We start from the raw sequence: 21,614 nt of genomic DNA on the forward strand, positions 1-21,614 counted from the left end.
TAATGCTTACTGCATATACAAAATGGAAGGTTAATTCTTTTAAAGCTGAGAAACAAACTTTTACTACTAAGACAATAGATGTAAGTATATTTATATGTTGCATAAGAATTGCGCAGAAAAACACATTACAAATTCTTTTTCTACAGAACAACCTTCTGGTTGGTAGGACACAACATCAACTTACATTTACATGGCACATGTTGTCATAAACATTTAAAGTTCATCACAAGAGTGTAATCAGACAAAATGTAACTCAGTAAAAAGAAGAGACATTAGGACAGGTGACCAAAAGCTTTGTCAGAGACATAGACTTGATGGTTTTTTTTATTTGTTTAGGGGATGAGTGTCGCTGTCTTGGCCAGCAATTATTGACCACCCTTAACTGCTTAGAGGCACACTGCTACGGGTCTGGAGTCATATATAGGCCAGACTAGGTAAGGATGGCAGTTTCCTTCCCTAAAGGGCATTAGTGAACCAGATAGGTTTTTCTTGACTATCATAGTCATCATTAGAACATTATCTGGGTCTCTGGCTTAATCGTCGAGCAATATAACCACTCGGTGAATGTCCCCCCTGATATTAAAGGGTTAAAGACAAACAGGAAGGAAATATTGTTTGGAAGGAAATTTCAGCAATCATAGTCTAGAGTGCCTTGGCACAGCTACCAATGTTTGGGCATGAGTTGAAGGGCAGGAAGTGGAAATGCACAAGAGGTCATATCCAGAGGGAAAAAAAAAGAAAAAAAAAGTTATAATTCACTGGTTGGACTGGACCATCATTATGAGACCATCATCATTCAAGAGCCATTGGACCACTATGTTTCATTCACCAGTTTTTGTGGGTTTTCTTGGTTGCAAAAACATTGTTACAGGGTAGAGAGTTACAGGGATTGGAACTTATGGAGATAGGAATGACACGAGAGTTAATACATTTCCCATTTCCTGCTCTTGCCTTCTCATCTCCAGTAAGCCACCTTACAATGGTTATTATCTGAAAAACACCATCTGATTATAAACTGGTTTTGAAATTAGCTCACCTAAGATTCAACATAAGCCAACATTCTTCACGGTGTTCTCTGCACACTTATTAATACCGATTCAATGTCCACTCTCTCTGTTATAAATGGCAGCCTGACAAGAATCATTTTCTGCAATGTCCTTCATTCACCTTCTTTCCACCACTGCAATGCAGTTGCTTCATGTAGTTCTGCTCCAATGATTAATTTAATGTTCATATCCTTAAAGGTACCAATCCAGGGCTCAATAGGGTAAAAAAGCTTCAAAATCATTAGGCAGTTTACAGGGCTGTTTGGTCCTGTTGGTCATGAAGTCAGAGTGTCAGGATAATGTAGGAAATGCAAGTCTAAGGAAATGCAAGGATTCATAGAATGACATAGATGCACCAAAATAGGCCAGTTGGCCCAGACCATTAATGGTCCCATCAAGTCTCTTTCTTGTCTTACTCCATCAGGATAATCTTCTATTCCTCATCTGATTATCTAACTTCTTCTTAAATGTACTTGAACTAATTTTTTTTTCCACCTCCTCTTCTGGAAATGCTACAATACTTCCATACAGGCACTGGTTTCTCCCAATTTGGCAATGCTAAACTGAGAACCAGGACAGGGTGGCAAGATGACTCAGTGGTTAGCACTGCTGGCTCACAGCTAATTAACTTGAAAGACCCTATACAGACAACAAGCAAAACTAATGTCATTTACAAAATACCTTGCAATAATTGTAACAAACAGGCAGAAAACTAGCCACCAAGATACATGACCATCAACTAGCCACAAAAAGACACAACCCACTCTCATTAGTATCTTTACATACAGATATCACTTCGACTGGGTCAACACATCCATCCTTGGTCAAGCCAAGAGACACCGCATGAGAAGCATGGCATTCCAACCAGAACTCTATCAAGAAACATACTGACTTGGATCCCATTTACCATCCCCCGAGGAAAAAGAACAGGGAATGACATCACCAACTCAAGGAAACCTAAACACATAAATAAAACGTGGGCCATACCACCAGTGCTTCACTGATGATGTTACCTAGTATGGTGACGAAACATTTGAAAACAAACCTTCCAGCTCAGTGAACAAAATTACATCCAGATAGAACAACAGTTGTGTGCAATCTAGCTGGAGCCAGAGGAAGAAAGGCCCAACACTGCAGCCTTGTAATCAAACACAGATCATGTGTTGACTGTGACTTTTCACTCTATGAATAAAAAAAGTTAACCTTGTGAATAGCACAGACCTGCCAGATTTATCTTGTACACTTCGGTAAGACCACCCTGTTCATTTCCTTTTCTCTCTCCCCTCTGCGGATTGCAGATCAATCCCAAATCGGTCAGCAGCCTTTCCAACCAGAAAAAGTGCAAATCGGGCAACTTTAACAGAACCCAACATTGGGAAACTGACTGAATCACGTTGAATGTTGGTTTCACATCCTGTGTGATTTTGCTGTCTATCGATTTCCCCAGTTAAATCTTGTGTAAATCTCAATTGAATCATTGGGTTTTTCCCAGCAGTGAGTTTGGTTCAAATTCTCTCCCTTGTCTCAGCTGGAGGTTTTTGTTTCCCTGGGGAAACTGTGCCATCTCGGTAAAGAGAAAAAGGAGGCTAATCTCTGTACAGCATTCCTAAATGCCTTCTACCCCGAAACTGTGACAATGATTTCCGCACTAACAGCCCTTAGCAGCTCTGAGCAGGTTATGTAAATACTCTGATGGCCTCTGCTGGTAGATGTACAACATTGCAATTCTGAAATGTATAAATTAATTTTTCTCCCTCTTAAATTTTTTTCCAGAGTGGTCTTGCTTGTGGCCTGTTCAAAGAGACTGGCCAGTGTATAGCACTTCAAACAAGTAATCATGAGATGCTGGCAGAAATAGCAAGTCTTAGCATATGGTTTGACTTTTGTGGGACTCATAACTGAGCGAAGTCCTACCCTCATTCAACATCCACAAAAGTACACTTTCAGCATGGCTTTAATTATAGACAATGAGGTTAATAGTGTATGTCATATTGTGGTACTGACTATGATGAACTAACTGCATAGAATCATGGAATGGTCTTGCTCAGAAAGAAATTTTCCAGCCCATTTTGCAATTGATACCATTCAACAAGTTTAATTTCTGGCACATCACCTCCTCCTGTTGTCCATTGCTCAGTGTCACAGGAAACAATGCACAAAGCAGCTGAACAACTGGAAAAGGTTAATGTTTTTAATTTCTGATCTTTACTTCTGTATCATTACACTTACTAATTTTAATGATAGCGATTATAGTAAAAATATCATTTATTTCAGATCACGAATAATCAAATTGTGTATAAAATTCCTGCCAGCGAAAAGCCTGTTCTGAAAATATATTGCTTCTAGGACGATCTGTTTAAGGATGCCCACAAGCGTCGCCAATCAACTTCATCCATGTAGCCACTGTGTATTTTATTGCAGAGAGTTTGGGGCATATGTAGTCTTAGAGTTGACCCATTCACTGTGGGGTTCTCACTTTTTCTTTGATCTTTTGAAGATTGAATTCACGTTTTTTTTGATCACTGAAATACAAAAGGTCAACAATGAAAGGGGCACTTCAATAACATGTCTGAACAAGGCATTTCGGTCTTATCCAGGTCAATAATCATTTCCAATTACAGAGTCTGAGCATTACTGAAGAAAGACATTTTGTTGAAGCTTTTCATCTTGTACTCGTCAGGATAACCCGCAAGAAATATGAATGTAAAGGGAAAACAACATTTATACCATATGAAAGGGGAATGCTGATTAATTGGCCAGTGGATTCTTAATACAACACTGCCTCTACCAATCCACTTGCCAGCCAATCAGCACCCTCCTCACATTCAGTACAGATGTTCCTTACCCCTTACATTAGTATTTCTTGCAAATTGTCCCGATGAGTAAACAGTGAAAAGCTTCAACAAAATGGTTTTGAGGCTTGGGCAGGCAACTAAATCATAAACAATTAGTTTAGGCATTTGCAGGATTGGTTATAAAAAAATGAAATATTTCTGTTGAAAGGTAGCAGACCTATTCATTGCAGCAAAGTCTCAGTGTTCATAGGATGAAACCATAGAATCCCTATAGTGTGGAAGCAGGACATTTAGCCCATCGAGTCCACACCAATCTCTGAACAGCATCCCTATAACCCTGCATTTTCCATGGCTAATCCACTGAGCCTGAATACTATGGCAACTTAGCGTGGCCAATCCGCCTAACCTGCACATCTTTGGCCTGTGGGAGGAAAACCACACAGACACAGGGAGAATGTGCAAACTCAATACAGACAGTTACCTGCAAGTGGAATTGAACCCAGGACCCTGGCACTATGGCTAACCACTGAGCCACTGTGCCACCTGTCTTAGCTTGAATGAAATAAAATTCAAAGAAAGGAAAGTGGAAACTAAAAAGAAATTTAATCAAACACAGAAATTGTTGGAGAAACACTTCTTCAGAACTAGAGGGCCACTGGACTTGAAATGTTAACTCTGCTTCCTCTCCAAAGATGCTGCCAGACCTCCTGAGTTTCTTGGTCAATTTCTGCTTTTGTTTCAGATTTCCAACATCTGCAGTTCTTTATTTTATTGTAAAGAAGTGTAATAATTTGAATTAAGTATCATCAATAGAGTAACATTCATTGTTGATACAGGAGTAATTGGAGTAAGTTAAGTTGAGGAAGAGTGACTGAGTCAGAAGTGATATTAGATGTGATGTTGTTTATTAGGGACTTTTAATTGAGGAATAGAAACTGGAAATTGTTTGCTTTCAGATCATTCTCTGCAACATGCTTCCCCACCAAGTGACAAAGTAGTATTCCTCCTTAGGTTGCTCTCAATTTTAGGAGGTTGGCAAATGGATAGATTGCATTCAAAAATATTGTATATTAACGTCAGTGAGTTTTAAATCATTCGTAGCTTGATAAATAAAAGTATATTATTCAAAGACTGAAAATGTACTAGCTTAGCATAATTCTGTGGTGGGCAATGGGTCTGCCCATTATCCATGATACCTAGGCTTTGAAAATTGATTGAGAAATGTTATAGGCATGTCCACTTACTGATTATTACAAGGAAGATATGATAGCAGATATTAGAATATAATATGTATATAAGCTCATAGTTAACACACTGATCCCTGTTTCAATAAAACTCTGCTGGAGTCGATATGATACTAAACGTACCCCGCCCAAAAAAAGTGAAACAAGAGCAGCTTGGATCTTGCAGCTGCTCCTGAGTTACAGGCATTTCTTGTGGATTTCTTATGGTTATTATATAGCAGAAACAGAAAAGTTTTATTTTAAATCAGTTTTTGAAACTTTACTAGTCCAAAAAATAAGGTACAGAAAAGAAAGTGCAAAGGAGGAGAATTTTTTCCCCACAGAGTTTGTGGGAGAGACCTCCAAGTGTTTGTCAAGTGTTGATCTAGAGAGGGTTTTGTTTTCACTTGTTTGAAACTTCTATAGTTAAAGAAATACATGAAAATGTTTTAAAAATTGCAAAGAATGTGAGATTAGTTTACACATGGAGTTTATGGGAAAGGCCCACCACATGTTTGTTCAATGGCTCTGGACAGACTTTTCTTGTTTATGTGGAGGTTTGAAAGTTGACTGATAGAGGATTTGACGATGAGGTCTTTTTTCAGTTGATGATAGTTTCAGCTAAATGCTTGATTTTTTAAAAAAAGGTTTAAATGTTTACTTTTTAAAAATCGTTTGCATGCTTATGATTAAAGTCTGTGGGTAAGGAAAGGTAGTATTTTTAATATATGAGGTGCTTTTAAGAGCTTCATCTTTTTAGGTTTAGTGTCACTGTGGACATTCAAGAGACGCAGAGTGTGATGGTTAGTAGATTCAGAGAGGTGGTTACACAGCAGGGTCAGATAGATGGGTGACAACAGAAAAGGTAAAAAGGTAATTCTAAAGTCTCCTGTAACTATTCCTCTCTCAAATAGATATTCCGTTTTGGGACAGACTCTTGGAGAAAAAAAATAGAAGTAGCAGTCAGATCATGGGCACTAAGAATGAATCTTAGGTTAAGTGGGGTTTGTAAAGATTTAAAAGAATAATTGTTATAGGGGACTCTCCTGTCAGGGCACAGACAGGAGATTCTGTGGCCAATAGCATGAATCTAGAAGAGTATTGTTGCCTTCCTGGTGCCAGGGATGAAGGACGTCTCAAAACAGTTGCAGCATACTATCTCAGGGGAAAGTGAGAAACCAGAAGTTGTTGTCCACATTAGTAGGAGCGACATAATTAGGGAAAGGGTTAAGGCTGTGCAGAATGAATATAAGAGGTTAGATAGAAGATGAAAAAGCATAACCTCAAAGGCAGTAGTTTGGTTTTCTCCAGGTGCCACATTCTAATGAGTAGGAATAAAAAGATAGGGCAGATAAATCAGTGGCTAAAGAGATGGTGCAATGTGCAAGGATTCAAATGTTTGGATCATTGGGATCTTTTCTGGGGCAGGAAAGTCCTGTTCAAAGGGATGGGTTTCACCTGAACTGGAAAGGGACCAACATCCTGGCAGGGAGATTTGCTCATTCTATTTCAGAGATTTTAAACTAGTAAGGGGGAGATTACTAAGCAGCAGTAAAAGTAAAAACACAGAAAGGAATGGTTCTGAATCAGAAAAGGACAAGTTCATTAGAAAAGGCAGATAAGAGCAAATCAGGTAATGATGTAATTCTGAAGAATTAAACTATTTATTTCAATGCAGAGAGTTTTACAAGTAAGGCTGATGAACTCAGGATATGTATGGAAACATGGGACATCATAACTATTATAGAAACTTGACTGAGAGGAGAACAAAATTGACAACTCAATGTTTTGGGATGTAGATGCTTTAGGAGGGATAGACAAAAAGAAGGGAGACACAACAGGAAGGGGAGTGACATTTTTGATTAAGGAAAACATTACTACTGTACAAAGTTAAAAACCACACAACACCAGGTTATATTCTAACAGGTTTAACTGGAAGCACTAGCTTTTGGACCGTCGCTCCTCTGAAAGCTAGTGCTTCCAATTAAACCTGTTGGACTATAACCTGGTGTTGTGTGATTTTTAACTTTGTACACCTCAGTCCAACACCGGCATCTCTACATCATGACTACTACTGTAAGTAGAGAGGATATTTCTGAGACATTATCCACTGAAACTATACGGGTAGAAATTAGAAATAAGAAAGGGAAGATCACCTTAATGGGGTTGTAAAAGGCCCTCAATATTCAGAGAGAAATTGTGGAGCAAATATGTAGCGAGATCTCAAATAAATGTATGAATAATAAAGTTGGAATAGAAGGGGATTTCTTTCTAACCATGGACTAGGACTACCATAGTGATAAAGGTTTGGATAGTCAGAAAAAATTTGTTAAATGTGTTTAGCAAAATTTTCTTTATCAATATGTAAATATGTACCCACTAGAGAAGGAATGAAACTTGACCTTCTCTTAGGAAATAAGGCAGGACAAGTGACTGAAGTGTTAGCAGGGAAACACTTTGGGACTAATAATCATAACAGTTTTAAAATAGTTTTGGAAAAGGATGAGCCTTCCATAAAAGTTGAAGTCCTTAATTGGAGTAAGGCAAATTTTAATGGTATGAGACAAGAACTTTCAAATGTCAACTGAAGTAGACATTTTGCAGGTAAAGGGATGACTGACAAGTGGGAGGCTTTCAGTTGTGAGATAACGAGAGTTCAGAGGCATTATGTTCCTGTTAGAATGAAGGGCAAGGCTGGTAAGAGTTGGGAAGATTGGATGAACAAAGATATTGAGGTTCTGGTCAAGAATAAGAAAGAATCATATTAAATATAGACAACTAGAATCAAATGAATCTCCAAGAGTATAGAATGCCGTGGTATTCTTAAAAGAGAAGTCAGGAGGGCAAAGGCATGAAATGAGATACCTTTGTCTCACAGACTTGACTGACGTTTTTTGAGGAAGTAACCAAAAAGATTGAAGAAGACAGAGCAGTACACATTGTTCAGTAAAGCCTGCACTAATTAGTTTACCATGTGGAATCTTGTCAAAGTTGTATCACATGGGATTCAGGGTGACCTTGCTGATTGGATACAAAATTGGCTTGATAGGAGGAGACAGAGTGGTGGAGGAGGGTCGTTTTTCACTCTTGAGGTCTGGGACCAGTGGTGTTCCAGAGGGATCAGTAGTGGGTCCGCTTTTGTTTGTCATTTATATAAATGACTTGAATGAGAAAATAAGAGGCATGGTTAGTAAATTTGCAAATGACACCAAAATTGGTGTTATAGTGGACAGTGAAGAAAGTTATCTAAGATTACAAAGAGATCTTTATCATCCTCAGTGCTTGGGAGCCTCCTGTGAAGCGCTTCTGTGATCTTTCCTCCGACATTTATAGTGGTTTGAATCTGCCGCTTCCAGTTGTCAGTTCCAGCTGTCCGCTGCAGTGGCTGGTATATTGGGTCCAGGTCGATGTGCTTGTTGATTGAATCAGTGGATGAGTGCCATGCCTCTAGGAATTCCCTGGCTGTTCTCTGTTTGGCTTGTCCTATAATAGTAGTGTTGTCCCAATCAAACTCCTGTTGCTTGTCATCTGTGTGTGTGTGTGTGTGTGTGTGTGTGTGTGTGTGTGGGGCTACTAAGGATAGCTGGTCGTGTTGTTTCGTGGCTAGTTGGTGTTCATGGATGCGGATCGTTAGCTGTCTTCCTGTTTGTCCTATGTAGTGCTTTGTGCCGTCCTTGCATGGGATTTTGTATACTACGTTGGTTTTGCTCATGCTGGGTATTGGGTCCTTTGTCCTGGTGAGCTGTTGTCTGAGAGTGGCTGTTGGTTTGTGTGCTGTTATGAGTCAGACTCATATCCCACTCAGACCCATTGTACCACTACCAGGGACACCATCACACAAACTGGCTAAAGAGCTACAGCAGAAACTGAAACACCTGATCAGTGGATCCAGACACTCTATACAGTCAACACAGGAATTCTTGGACATCATCAGAAATATACACATAGACAAGGAAGAAACTATGGTCTCATTCGATGTAACAGCACTGTTCACCTCTATCGACAAAACCCTAGCCAGAGAAACAATAGCCAACCTGCTGGACATAGAGAACAGACAACAAGACGGTGAACCTATCAACAAAGACAGCATACTCAAACTACTGGACCTGTGCCTCACAACACACTTCACATTCAACAGCCAAATATATGAACAAATTAACGGCACACCCATGGGCTCACCCATCTCTGGACTCATTGCATTACCGCTTCTGCTAAGATTAGAACAAACAGTCTTACCACAAATTCAACCCAAACTCTGGGTCAGATATGTGGATGACACCTTTGTAATCATTAAAAACACAGAAATAGAGAACACACACCGGATCATCAACACCACACTCACAGGAATCCGATTCACTAGAGAGGAAGAAAAGGATAACCAACTCCCATTCCTAGACGTGATGGTACAGAGAACACCGAATGGGGAATTCACCCACAAAGGTAAACAGGAAAGCCACACACACAGACCAAGTCCTGAACTACGAAAGCAACCACCCCAACACACACAAAAGAAGTTGCATCAAGACACTGTTCACAAGGGCCACAACACACTGCAGCACACCAGAACTGCAAAAAGAGGAAGAAGAACACCTCTACAATGTATTCGCCAAAAACGGATACCCGCGCAATTTCATCAACAGATGCCTAAGGGAAAGACAACGGTATGAGGACATGTCACAACCCAAAGGACTAGCCACACTACCATACATCAAGAACATTTCTGATCTGACAGCCAGACTACTACGACCACTAGGACTCATAACAGTACACAAACCAACAGCCACTCTCAGACAACAGCTCACCAGGACAAAAGGACTCAATACCCAGCATGAGCAAAACCAATGTAGTGTACAAAATCCCATGCGAGGACGGCACAAAACACTACATAGGACAAACAGGAAGACAGCTAACGATCCGCATCCATGAACACCAACTAGCCACGAAACGACATGACCAGCTATCCTTAGTAGCCACACACACACACACACAGATGACAAGCAACAGGAGTTTGACTGGGACAACACTACTATTATAGGACAAGCCAAACAGAGAACAGCCAGGGAATTCCTAGGGGCATGGCACTCATCCAATCAACAAGCACATCGACCTGGACCCAATATACCAGCCACTGCAGCAAACAGCTGGAACTGACAACCGGATGCGGCAGATTCAAACCACTACAAATGCCGGAGGAAAGATCACAGAAGCACTTCACAGGAGGCTTCCAAGCACTGAGGATGTCACCTAGACAGGGGATGAAACGTCTGCAATACAAATTCCCAGCTCGGCGAACAGAACCACAACAACGAGCACCCGAGCTACAAATCTTTGCACAAACTTTGAAGATCTTTATCAATTGAGTCAATGGCTGAAGAGAGGCAGATGGAGTTTGACTTGGATAAATGTGAGGTTTTGCATTTTGGTAAAACAAATAAGAGCCGGACTTATACATTTGAGGGCTGTAGAACAGAGACCTAGGGGTTCAGGTACATAATTCTTTGAAATTTGCATGACAGTAGACAGGGTGATTAAGAAGGTGTTTAGCACACTTACTTTCATTACTCAGTCCTTTGAATACAGAAGTTGAGATGTCATGTTTTACAGGATGTTGATGAAGCCTCTTCTGGAGTACTGTGTGCAGTTCTGGTCGCCCTGTCATAGGAAGGATATTATTAAATTGGAGAGGGTTCTAAAAGATTTACCTGGATGTTACTGGGACAGGAAGGTTTGAATTCAAGGGAGATGCTGGATAGACTGGGACTTTTTCACTGGAGCGTAGGAGGTTTAGGGTTGACATTGAGATGTATAAATCATGAAGGATATAGATAAGGTGAACAAGAAGGGTAATTTTCCTAGGGAGAGGGAGATCAAAACTAGGGGACATATTTGTAAGGTGAGAGGAGAAAAATTTATAAAGGGCATGAGGGGCAACCATTTTACACAGAGTGGTTCATGTGGAATGAAGTGCCAGAGGAAGTGATGGATGCAGGTACAGTGACAACATTTAAAAGACATTTGAATAAGTACATGAATAGGAAAGGCTTGGAGGGATATGGGCCAAATGTAGGCAAGTGGGATGGGTTGAGTTTGCGAACATAGTTGGTGTGGACTATTTGGTCTGCGGGGTCTGTTTCCATGCTGTATGATACTATCACTCTATAATTGAACTTTGTGTTCTAATTAATGCCCTTCATTTAACCTGAACTTACTTTTATGCCTTGAGGTTGTGGCTATGACTGGTTCTGGTTCCGGTGTTGGGAAAACTGTAAGAAAGAATAGAATTAGCTAGGGTGCACCAATAGGAAACCTGCATCATCCACCCGGTCTTGGATCTGCAATTGAGACTTGCTGCTGTCCTCATCAACCCTTAACTTTCCTTTATTCACTCACGGGAATGAGAATGTTGCTGGCAAAGCTGGCATTTATTGTTCATAACTAAGTGGCTTGCTAGGCCATTTCGGGAGACCGTTTAAAGTCAAGTATGTTGCTGATGTCAAATATAGAACAGACCAGCAGGTTACAAAATGGAATTAATGAACTAGATATATTTTTACAACAATCAGGTAGTTAAATCATCATCATTATGATAGTTTTGTCAATTCACATTCTCCAGTTGCTGGTGGTATTTCAACCCATGTCTACATATCATTAAATCAGCCTTTTGAACTCTAGCCATGTTACTGTTCTCGATAGCCACCTAGGGGAAGCATTCATTCTTCTTCTTTGAACCTCGCCCTTCCTTTCCTGAAGCTACTGATATCTGCATAGGTTTGGTTCGACAGGTGTCACTGAGTTTTTTACGATTAACCAATTTCCCAATCTTCAAGTGTGATTTGTCAGGAATCTATCATCAAACTTGTGAAACATTAGCACTTAATCTGTGTCTTTCAAGATATCTCACGGGTGGTGACAGGAATAGGAGCCACAGTTCGGGTTCTGGACCAGATCCATTTGGGCTGAAGTGAATTTTATTGCCCAGCTAACTTTGCAGATGAGCCCTTAATCTTTAAACACCTGTTTTTCTCCCCCTCTCTCTCAGCAAATGGTCAGGGGTCTTGGAAAGAAGTATTTGGGAAGTGTGTGTGTGGTTGGGGAGTGGGTATAAATTGGAGGAGGTCAACTTATTAGTTACCCAGGAGATAGACAAGTCTTTTAATTGTCTAACTTTTTTTGGGTAACCAGTAACTTAATGGAAATGGAACTTCCTGAATTCTGTCATTAAGAGGTTATCTCAGAGGGAATTGCCCATTGGAATCTTCAATTTCCTAGACAATTCCTGTGTTTTGATACAGATGTCCTGAAATTTGTTAGCAACACTAACCTATTACATTGAAATGGTATCTCAGACTTACACTTAGTTTGTGCATATAAATCACATGCACTTTGTGCTTACTGACTTAGTGATACACCTCTCTCTCTCTCAAACACACACATACACACACAGACTGAATACAATTGATGAAGATCATTGCACTGAGTTTAGTGACCTTAATCTTTTATCTGGAAACTCACTTGTCATGACATCATCTTACTGCCCTGAATAGTACCAGTCCAGCATCCAGCGTCCAGCCTCCAGCCTGTGCCATTATACAATAGTGCATTTTGGATGATATGTTTAACTGAGGTGGTAGTTGCTGTAGTGAATGTAATGATCCCATAGCATAATTCAAGGAAAAACAATTATTCTGGTCTCCACTCTAAAATTATTTACCCACCATTCCTACCCAAACAGATTAACTCGTGATTTATCTCTTTTACTGCTTGTGTGATCTCGCTATGCACAAATAGGCTTGTGAATTTATGTGATAGTCATAAAGTAATTAATTACAGAATATTTGTGGACCTGGTAATGTTATGAAGGTGTAGAAGTGTATTGTACCTTTAAGAGAGTGAAGGACTTGGCAAGCATACAAGTGCTGGAGAATTTACAATGTAACATTTGGTTCAGAACAGATAGCACTGGCTGAGTTGCTATGAGACAAAAACAAATTTGAATTTGGCCAATCAGTTTAAATTATCCTCCGAAAATACTAAATCTCAATCAAGTTTGAATTTAGTATAGTGACAATCTTAAAAGCCAATGACACAATCTGATGCTCAGGGGGTTTAAGACCAGGGAGGATTGGACAATTGAGAGAACTTGGAGGAGAAAGTGAGGTCTGCAGATGCTGGAGATCAAAGTTGAAACTTTATTGCTGGAACAGCACAGCAGGTCAGGCAGCATCCAGGGAACAGGAGATTCGACGTTTCGGGCACAGGCCCTTCTTCAGGAAATGAAGAAGGGCCTGTGCCCGAAACGTCGAATCTCCTGTTCCCTGGATGCTGCCTGACTTGCTGTGCTGTTCCAGCAATAAAGTTTCAACAATTGAGAGAACTGCCAAGCCAGCATGCAGAAACTATCAGAAAACACAACTCACTTAAAGGTACCTTCATCAATCATTAAGTGGTGAGGCAGAATCCCCAAGAAGAAGAAAAGAAGACAGGAATACAGAAAAGAACTGAAAGCTGCCTGGTTTTGAGATAAGAAGTTTTGTTTTGTAAATTTTAATCAGGAGTTTTATCGGACTAGTATTATAGAAGGGGAAGGTAAAAGATAGGTTAGAGAAAGGAGTTGTAAATAGTTGTCAGTTAATTATTCTCTGTTATACTTTAAGAAATAAAGTTATTAAATTTTACTTTAAATAGTTCTTGATCTCTCGAATTTTCACAGGTTACTGCATGGGATAAATCTTTTCTGTGTTGTTGGTTCAAATTAAAAGCAGGAGGGTTTACCCCATGTCATAACAGTTATGTGCTTAAAAATCTCAAGGCCTTTGTTTCAGCAAGTTGTAGAGCACCCCGAATGGTCTGAACATTTAATCCTTACCTATTTATAAGAATGATAAACTACGCTTTGTATTACAGTTGTATAGGTGTTGGCCCTGAAGGCTGTTGTAGTTCTTTCATGTTCCAATTGGCATTTCAGTGTTACTTTGGTTGAAAACTACAAGGACCTGTAGAGATTTGACATAACTGGCTATTTGTAGCAGCTAATGTTGTTCCTCTACGTGTTCAACTATTTTTTTCTCTAGCAGAAACCAGGTGGATCATTGGAAAGGTTGTACTTTCTGTAATTGTGCCTTCTCTTCTATTTATGTGTCGGATAATTTCAAGTCACTTGATAAGCCAAACCAAGCTGTAGATATTCATTTATCCAAACTAACTTGCAGTTAAATGATTCTTGACATATTGGTCTTGCACCACTCTCACACCCAGTATTGACTCACACTTTGGAAAGCTGATGCTGAAAAGTAATGGAAAAGGAAAAGATGAAGAGAATGAAGAGAAAGATAAAATAGAAACATAAAATAAAATGTGTGCGCTAAAGTGGAAACAGAAAAAGGAAAAAAGAAAGCAAAAGAAGCAAAGGAATAAAACATTCAATGAGAGTAGGAGTTTAAGGGGTGACCTTATAGAGGTAAATAGCAAGTATCTTTTTCCTAGGGTTGGAGATTTCAAGACTGGGGGCATATTTTTAAGGTGAGAGGAGAAAGATTTATAAAAGACATTAGGGGCAATTGTTTTACACAGAGAGTGGTTCGTGTGTGGAATGAACTTCCAGAGGAAGCAGTGGATGTGGATACAGTCACAACGTTTAAAAGACATTTGGATATGTTCATAAATAAGAAATGTTTGGAGGGATATGGGCCAAGCACAGGCAGGTGGGACTAGTTTAATTTGGCAACATGGTTGGCATGGACTGGTTGACCGAAAGATCTGTTCCCGTGTTGTATGACTCTATGAGTTTGAAAGGCTCCTTCTTGTGTCAAATTAAAGGTCACAGCTTGCCATTGACAGAAATTAAAGGCTTAGACAAGGTAGTAGTGAGCAGCTCCTCACTGCAGTTTCAATCACTTCTTTTTTGGAGAGAATGTAATTTGTAAAGTCTTTAACAATAACCTACATCCAAAACATAAAAAAGCTTAGTTAAAGTATTCCTGGTTGAGCTAATGCAATTAGACTGCATGACATGTTAAGTCATACAGTCACATGACTTTGCTGTTGCAATCCACTTTGATTATGATTGTTACTATACCCACTAGGGTACTCAAAAGTTAACAATTCAATCATAAATCAATAAAATGGTCATTGCTAAATATATGATTCAATTTTTAGTTTTAATTTAAATAATTATTTCATTTTAGATTTCTAATTGCTAGTTACACAGATTTTAAATATTATTAATGAAATAAACATGTTTGAAGAGGTTTAGCCATCTTTGTACAATTGGAGACTTGAGTAATGAATGTTGCTCTGAGCAATAATGTTTAACATATTCACAAGTTACTTCTCAGAGTCCTCGGCCGCATGCATCTTTTGCAGTTTAGATGAGTTATGGTCTAAATTTATATGATATGCTGGTGGTGGTGGTTTGTGCCTCTATTCAATTGTTTGAAGGAGCTACTCCTCAACGTTTTTAGTTATTATCCTTGGGCTCCTGATCTTCACTATCCTGGTGGATGGGGGATGGTGGCTGTAGTCTAGTAATTTGGAAGATCTCCTGGTGGCTATTCTCCTGGACTTGACAGTACAGGCTAGATGTTGCCCAGAGGAGTCCGTGTGGCTGCCTACCTCATTTCTGTGTCCTTGTGCATGGCCACTTGTCTTGAGAGAGTGTGTGCGCAGTGTCCAAGTACACATAGGGATTTCTGTAATCTATTGACACTTCAGGGAATGGGTGTCAAATGGACACAAGCAATAGCTTTATGGAAATTACTGGATCTGCATATCAAGCTGAGGTTAAATTAGCAGTGACACCTTGTAAGATGCCTTTCCTGTATAATTATAGTAATTTAAGTTTTGGCAATGAAATAAGTGATATACCAACAATATTGAGGCAATTATATAGCATACCTTCCTTCGGCCCCTCTAAAACCTGCAATTGTTTCTAAATTGTGAGCAAGGTCCTGATTTTCTTATTCAGTTGTTTCATGAGGACAGAGTTCAAATACTGCCTTTACCAGTTCATAAACACATTGGATTATAGTTAGTACAGTTGGTTCTGCTATAACACACATTTCTCCAATGCCAATTAGCTTTAACATGATTGACAAACTTAGACAGTTATTTGTAGAACTCAAAGTGTCCTTACCTGTATTGGCTATAATGCAATTCCGACCCCATTAGTTTATGTAGCACAGCTATTACATGACTGTCTTACAACGCGAAATTGCACGAGAACGGAACTATCGCAATATATCAGAACCAACTGTATGTACTTTCTTATATGGACTTAGCGGATGATTGGAACCTTTTGCTTTTCCTCCTTCTGCATTTCAAAGTTTCCAAATCTTTCAGGGTGTCACTGGTTCAGGGTTACATGCAAACTTAAACCTTTCTCACTGTTCTGTTCCATCTTTTGTTCATCTTCTGATATTTACTTCAGTATTGGCTTTACCTTCCATCTTCACATTATCAATAACCTCTGTAATTTTCTCATCAAGTTCATCCATCATGGGTTTATGCTTGTAAAAGAAGGGACGGATGAAATTCATGTAAATTATACGAGAACCATTCCAATCGATTGGTGCCATGCACCACATCAGAAAGATACTCTGAAGAATAAAAAAAATTGTTACTTATGGAGCAAGCTTTTGGGGATACTTTAATACAATTGCTTAAACAGTGGCTTCTTGTTCTTGGGTTCCAGTCTAATTCAGCCAGATTGAATCTGAGTTTTCCCAGCAGTGACTTGTTGTATTTTGCTTTCCCTGTATAATTATAATAATTTATGTTTTGGCAACGTAATAAGTGGTATACCAACAATATTGAGGCAACAATACAGCATAGCTTCCTTCTGCCCCACTGTTACTTGCAAGTTTGGTTGGAGAGTCTAAAATGGTTTCCCTCACCCCTACACACATTGAAGCCATATGATGTGGTCAGAACATCAGTTCATGATCAACATCTGAAGAAAGAGGGCTTATCCATGGTTCCTGGACATTGTTAGCTTTGATTTTGCTGCCTCAGTGATAGGAAGCTCCCAACGTTTCTTACGTTTGATGGCTTCTTGAGGCAGTGGTTTTAAACACTGCATGTACCAGTTCCAGGGCACGTGAGAAATAAAGTTCATGTTGCCTGCATACCTATTTCAGAAGTACACTTTTTTGGCTTTTGTTCAAGTTATAACAGCAAAATAGGAGAAATAAAAGCACATCTATTCAGCTCATATTTTCTAATATACATTCAATATTAAAGAGAAATTGGACATCAAGATTTGCATAAGGATTTGCAGCTTGAGTGCCTGTTGTGGATACGTTCGCTGAGCTGGGCAGTTGATTTGCAGACCTTTCAGCCCTTGTCTAGATGACATCTTCATTGCTTTAGAATGCTGCTGCTGTACTGTCTCTTCTGGAATTTATTTGGCTTCATTCCTGCCGCTTCTGGTTGTTCATTGCAACAGTCAAATAGCCGGAACTGGAAGCAGCAGAAACGGAACCAAAGAAAATCCAGAAGCCCAAGTACAGCAATGCTTCACAGGAGGCTCTACAGCAATGAAGATGTCACCTAGACAGGGGATGAAATGTCTGCAAATCAACTTCCCAGCTCAGTGAACATACCCACAACTACCGAAATTATATAAATGTACTACTTTTTATGGGTATGGGCTGATCTTAATAAGCTAGATTTAACTGATGATCATAGGAGGGCAGAGATAAAATCAGTTTCGTACCTTCACTTTATGATAGTCTGGTAACAGATACAGAAGGAGGCCAGCTGCACATTCAAATATTGAAAATACTCCATATATCACCCAGTACATAAGCCACTTCAATTTATCCTCTTTATTGTCACTTTCGATAGCTAGAATTCTAGAAAGCCAAAGATTAAGGACAGTCACATCACTCCTACTTGATTGCATCAGGACATTATTAGTCTGAACACTAATCAATTTATCTTCTATCTGAAAAATCTCTCCCTTTCTTCTTTGGCCATATCCTGAGGATGTTGCTTCCAACTTGGCCATGGTTCAGCAGGTGCCATCAACCCATTAGCACCAAACATGGAAATGCACAATTTTTAAATGAGCTTGATGAATTGTACAAATTGTTTGGCCATGATGGTTTCTTCTAGATATCAGTCAGAAGTGCAAAGTCTGGTTGCATTCCATGCCATGCAACCCCCCTACCCCATGTGTTAGGGGTATAAGGCTAATTGTATTGCCTCGATTAAAATACATCAACTTAAGACATGGTTCGTTCAAAGTTTTCATGATATCATGGGAAATGGAGTAAATAGAAGAAAACCTATTTCTACCACTTGAGGAGTCTTAGTCTAGGGCAATGCAATTAAGAAACAATCCTATATGCAAAGTTTGCAGAAACTTGGATCATTGTTTATCAAGTGTCATTTGAAAAACAATCACCAGTTTAAATTTGACATGGATAGATTTTTGTGACTGAAAGTCACAAAGTTGGATAGTTTGCAGGTCAGCCATGATCTCAATAGATGGCAGAACAAGCTTAATGCACCAAGTAAACAGCCCACTCCTACCTCAGTGCAGACCAGAAATTAAATCTAGGAACTTCCAGACTGCTATGGCTCAGTAACACAGTAGATACCACACACTGAAATGCATGTCTAAGATACCAATATATTAAGGATTATAATAGAACAGTTTTTCAATTGTATTGCTTATGAGTAGAAAAATATTTTGGAATTTTTAATCACTCTCAAAGTCTTGGTTGTTCACTGAATTCACTTAGCACTATTCCTACACCTTCTTCCCACAATCCTGAACAGTATTCCTTTTGGGAGAACAGTAATTCCCTTTCAGAAGTGCAAATTGAAACAGCCTTCCCTATGGTCTCAGGCAATATATTCTGACATTAACTACTCAACAGTTGAAAAAGATTTTTCAATGCTATCTGACCAAGATTCTTCAATAATTTGATCTATCTTCTCTGCCTTTCAAAGCGCAAGGAACAAAATTTATAACCCAAGATAAAATTAATACAATTTTTTAACAGCTTCACCATGGGCCACAGTTTTGCATGAATTCCTTTTTAAATTTATTGGTGACTGTCATAAGTTGGTGTATTTTAAATCAAGACAATATAATTAGCTTTCATACCCTTACCTCCTGGTTCCTGGTTTTGCTCTAACTAAAAGTGGAAACGTCCTGTTTATGTCTGATGGAGTGTCAAGTTTTCTCTTCACATTGCCTCCCCTCAATGAAAGCTGACTTAACATTGGAGTCTGCTCAGTTCTCACAGGACCAAGTGGAAGTCTTTTTAGGCCCCTGCACCTGTACTATTGTTCTGTAAGACCACAGGTCATCTTTATCTTGACTCCATATCATTTTTTTAGTCATGTCTTGCAAAACAACAGAATCTCTCTTCTGTGTGGGAGTGAATTTTACATGCTAAGCATCCTTTTCTTGAAGAATTATTGCCTACAACTTCCCTCTAGATTGGATTGGCTCTGATTTTATTATCATTCCCCTTAAAACTTAATCCAGCATTAGAAAACAAAAATCTAAAAACTAAATGCTTCATGAAATCACCTTTTTACCTTTATATTTCAAAGAGATATATAGGCTTAGAGGAGTAGGTCATTTAACCCCTTGAGCCTGCACAGCAAGTTTGCTTTTGATTCGTTGTGTTGAATTCTCACAGTCCCAGCTACTCACAATAACCTCACCTAATAATCATCCATCCATCTCTCTCACTGATAAAAATAATGATTCCCATCTCTGCCACTGCCTTCCGAGGCAGAGTTCCAAAATTGCGTAACCCTCAAGAAACAAAATCAGCTGTCCTAAAGGGGATAACCCTTAATTTTATAAATGCCTCCTATCAAGACATTACAATCGTAGTAAATATAATCTGACCTCAATTTAACCCTTGGAGATTTGGTAACATTTTGACGAAAAGTGTTACATAGGAGACCTAAGGTGCAGTTCTTTGAACTATTGAGAACACATCTCTAACCTAGGTTTTCCATATGCAACAACTCTCTCTCCCTTCATGTATCAGCCATTTAGATTTTAAAGAGGAACACACTATTGCCTTTATTTTTTAACTACTTTTGTACCCATTAGACTACAGGCTCTGTATACAGGGTCCCTAAATTGCTTTTTATTTTAAACAACACTTGATTTTTACTTTCTGGATCTAAAGTATGGCCTCATGTCTACCCAAGACTTCATGCACTGAGATCTTGGAGAAAAAGAGATGCAGGGTTATGTTGGATAATCCCACATGGTTCTCATGTACACTGGGCTAACTCATTTCTTAAATATTTCCAACAACCTATTTTTCCCCCAACTATCTAGAAATATTATCACACTCAATTCTGTGAGCTTCCCATTAAAGTCACAGTGACTTTTTTGTCTGTAAAAACTAAACCACCCCGAGTAAAAATACCCATGTACCCAACTAAGTATTTTCAAGCAAAGCCCATTATGGACAGTGTAATTGGTTTCTGTTATCTTCTGTAGCACACCATGCAAATTGTTTGAGATTGTGTGTAATTATTGAATTAGGTCTTAAATTAACCATCTGTTCCAACTGCCGTACTATAGTTCTTCCTAAATCTATACTTCTTACTCTGCTGCCCTTGTATAGCAAGGGCAGCTTTCATATTGTTCTAGATTAAATTTATCTTATTAACCGGCCTTTATATTTGAGTAAATAGCAAATAGTGCATTGTACAAAAGTTGCACAAATTCCAAAGTCTACATTGCTTTATAACTGGATCGCTATTTGAATTAAAAAGCTGCTTCATGAATAGAAAAGTTTTCATATTTTATATAGAGAAAAGTGTCTGGGTTAAGGATAGAAGGGCAAATTAAACCTATTAAGTTGAAAACAATTTGGCTTCTTTGCGGAGTCGAAAAGGGTGCTGCTGGAAATGCACAGCAGGTCAGGCAGCATCTGAGGAACAGAAGAGTCGACGTTTCGGGCATAAGCCCTTCTTTAGGAACATTCCTGATGAAGGGCTTATGCCTGAAACATCGGCTCACCTGCTTCTCCAATGCCGCCTGACCTGCTGTGCTTTTCCAGAACCACCTTTTTGATTCTGACTCTCTGGCATCTGTAGTCTTCACTTTCTCCTGGCATGTTTGCAGGTCCAGATTCACAGTTCATCTGAACATGTCGAGCACAATTGACAAATATAAATTAAATTATTCACTAACAGTGTTGGTCAAAGCTGCTTTGATATATTTAACTTCCATGAGTGTACCAATCTTACCAACAAACCTAAAATGTCCATTGATGTTTTCTGTTTTGCTTAGAAGTGGAAAAACAAAATTAAAATCTCATTTTTCACTTTACAGACAAGATGTCTGTAGTTAAGACTGATGTTCTATGCATGCTTATGGGGTATTTAACAATTACCTATTAACTTGCTCAATTCAACAGTGATAGCTGTATCATTAACTTTTAGGCAGCATTTATGATTAACTTAACTCATTAACAGAACAAAGGTCTAAAATATTAACCAAATACATCTTGCACTGAGTATTAGAATTCTTTCCTCAATAACCTTTGGATGTTTTACAGCTT

The 21,614-nt window shown here is 39.0% G+C and overlaps 1 protein-coding gene across 2 annotated transcripts; it reads right to left on the minus strand.

The window, feature by feature from the left end:
- Positions 1–74: 74 nt before the first annotated feature.
- Positions 75–21,006, minus strand: LOC122565391 (uncharacterized). Of its 2 annotated transcripts, none has more exons than XM_087976004.1 (5): positions 17,777–21,006; positions 16,502–16,568; positions 11,274–11,327; positions 10,618–10,716; positions 75–3,568 (listed from the first exon to the last, which is right to left on the minus strand). In XM_087976004.1, exons 1-5 carry the CDS (start codon positions 18,068–18,070, stop codon positions 3,519–3,521), a joined length of 564 nt encoding a protein of 187 aa, XP_087832130.1. In that variant the 5' UTR covers positions 18,071–21,006; the 3' UTR covers positions 75–3,518. The 2 variants fall into 2 exon arrangements, with proteins under 2 accessions (XP_087832130.1, XP_087832129.1); XM_087976003.1 differs by having other exon boundaries at positions 16,502–16,658.
- Between the last annotated feature and the right edge of the window lie 608 nt (positions 21,007–21,614).

This window comes from Chiloscyllium plagiosum, unplaced genomic scaffold, assembly GCF_037043375.1.
Source record: "Chiloscyllium plagiosum isolate Xiang-an unplaced genomic scaffold, Cpla_swu_hap1 HiC_scaffold_28, whole genome shotgun sequence".
NCBI classification, from domain to species: Eukaryota; Metazoa; Chordata; class Chondrichthyes; order Orectolobiformes; family Hemiscylliidae; genus Chiloscyllium; species Chiloscyllium plagiosum.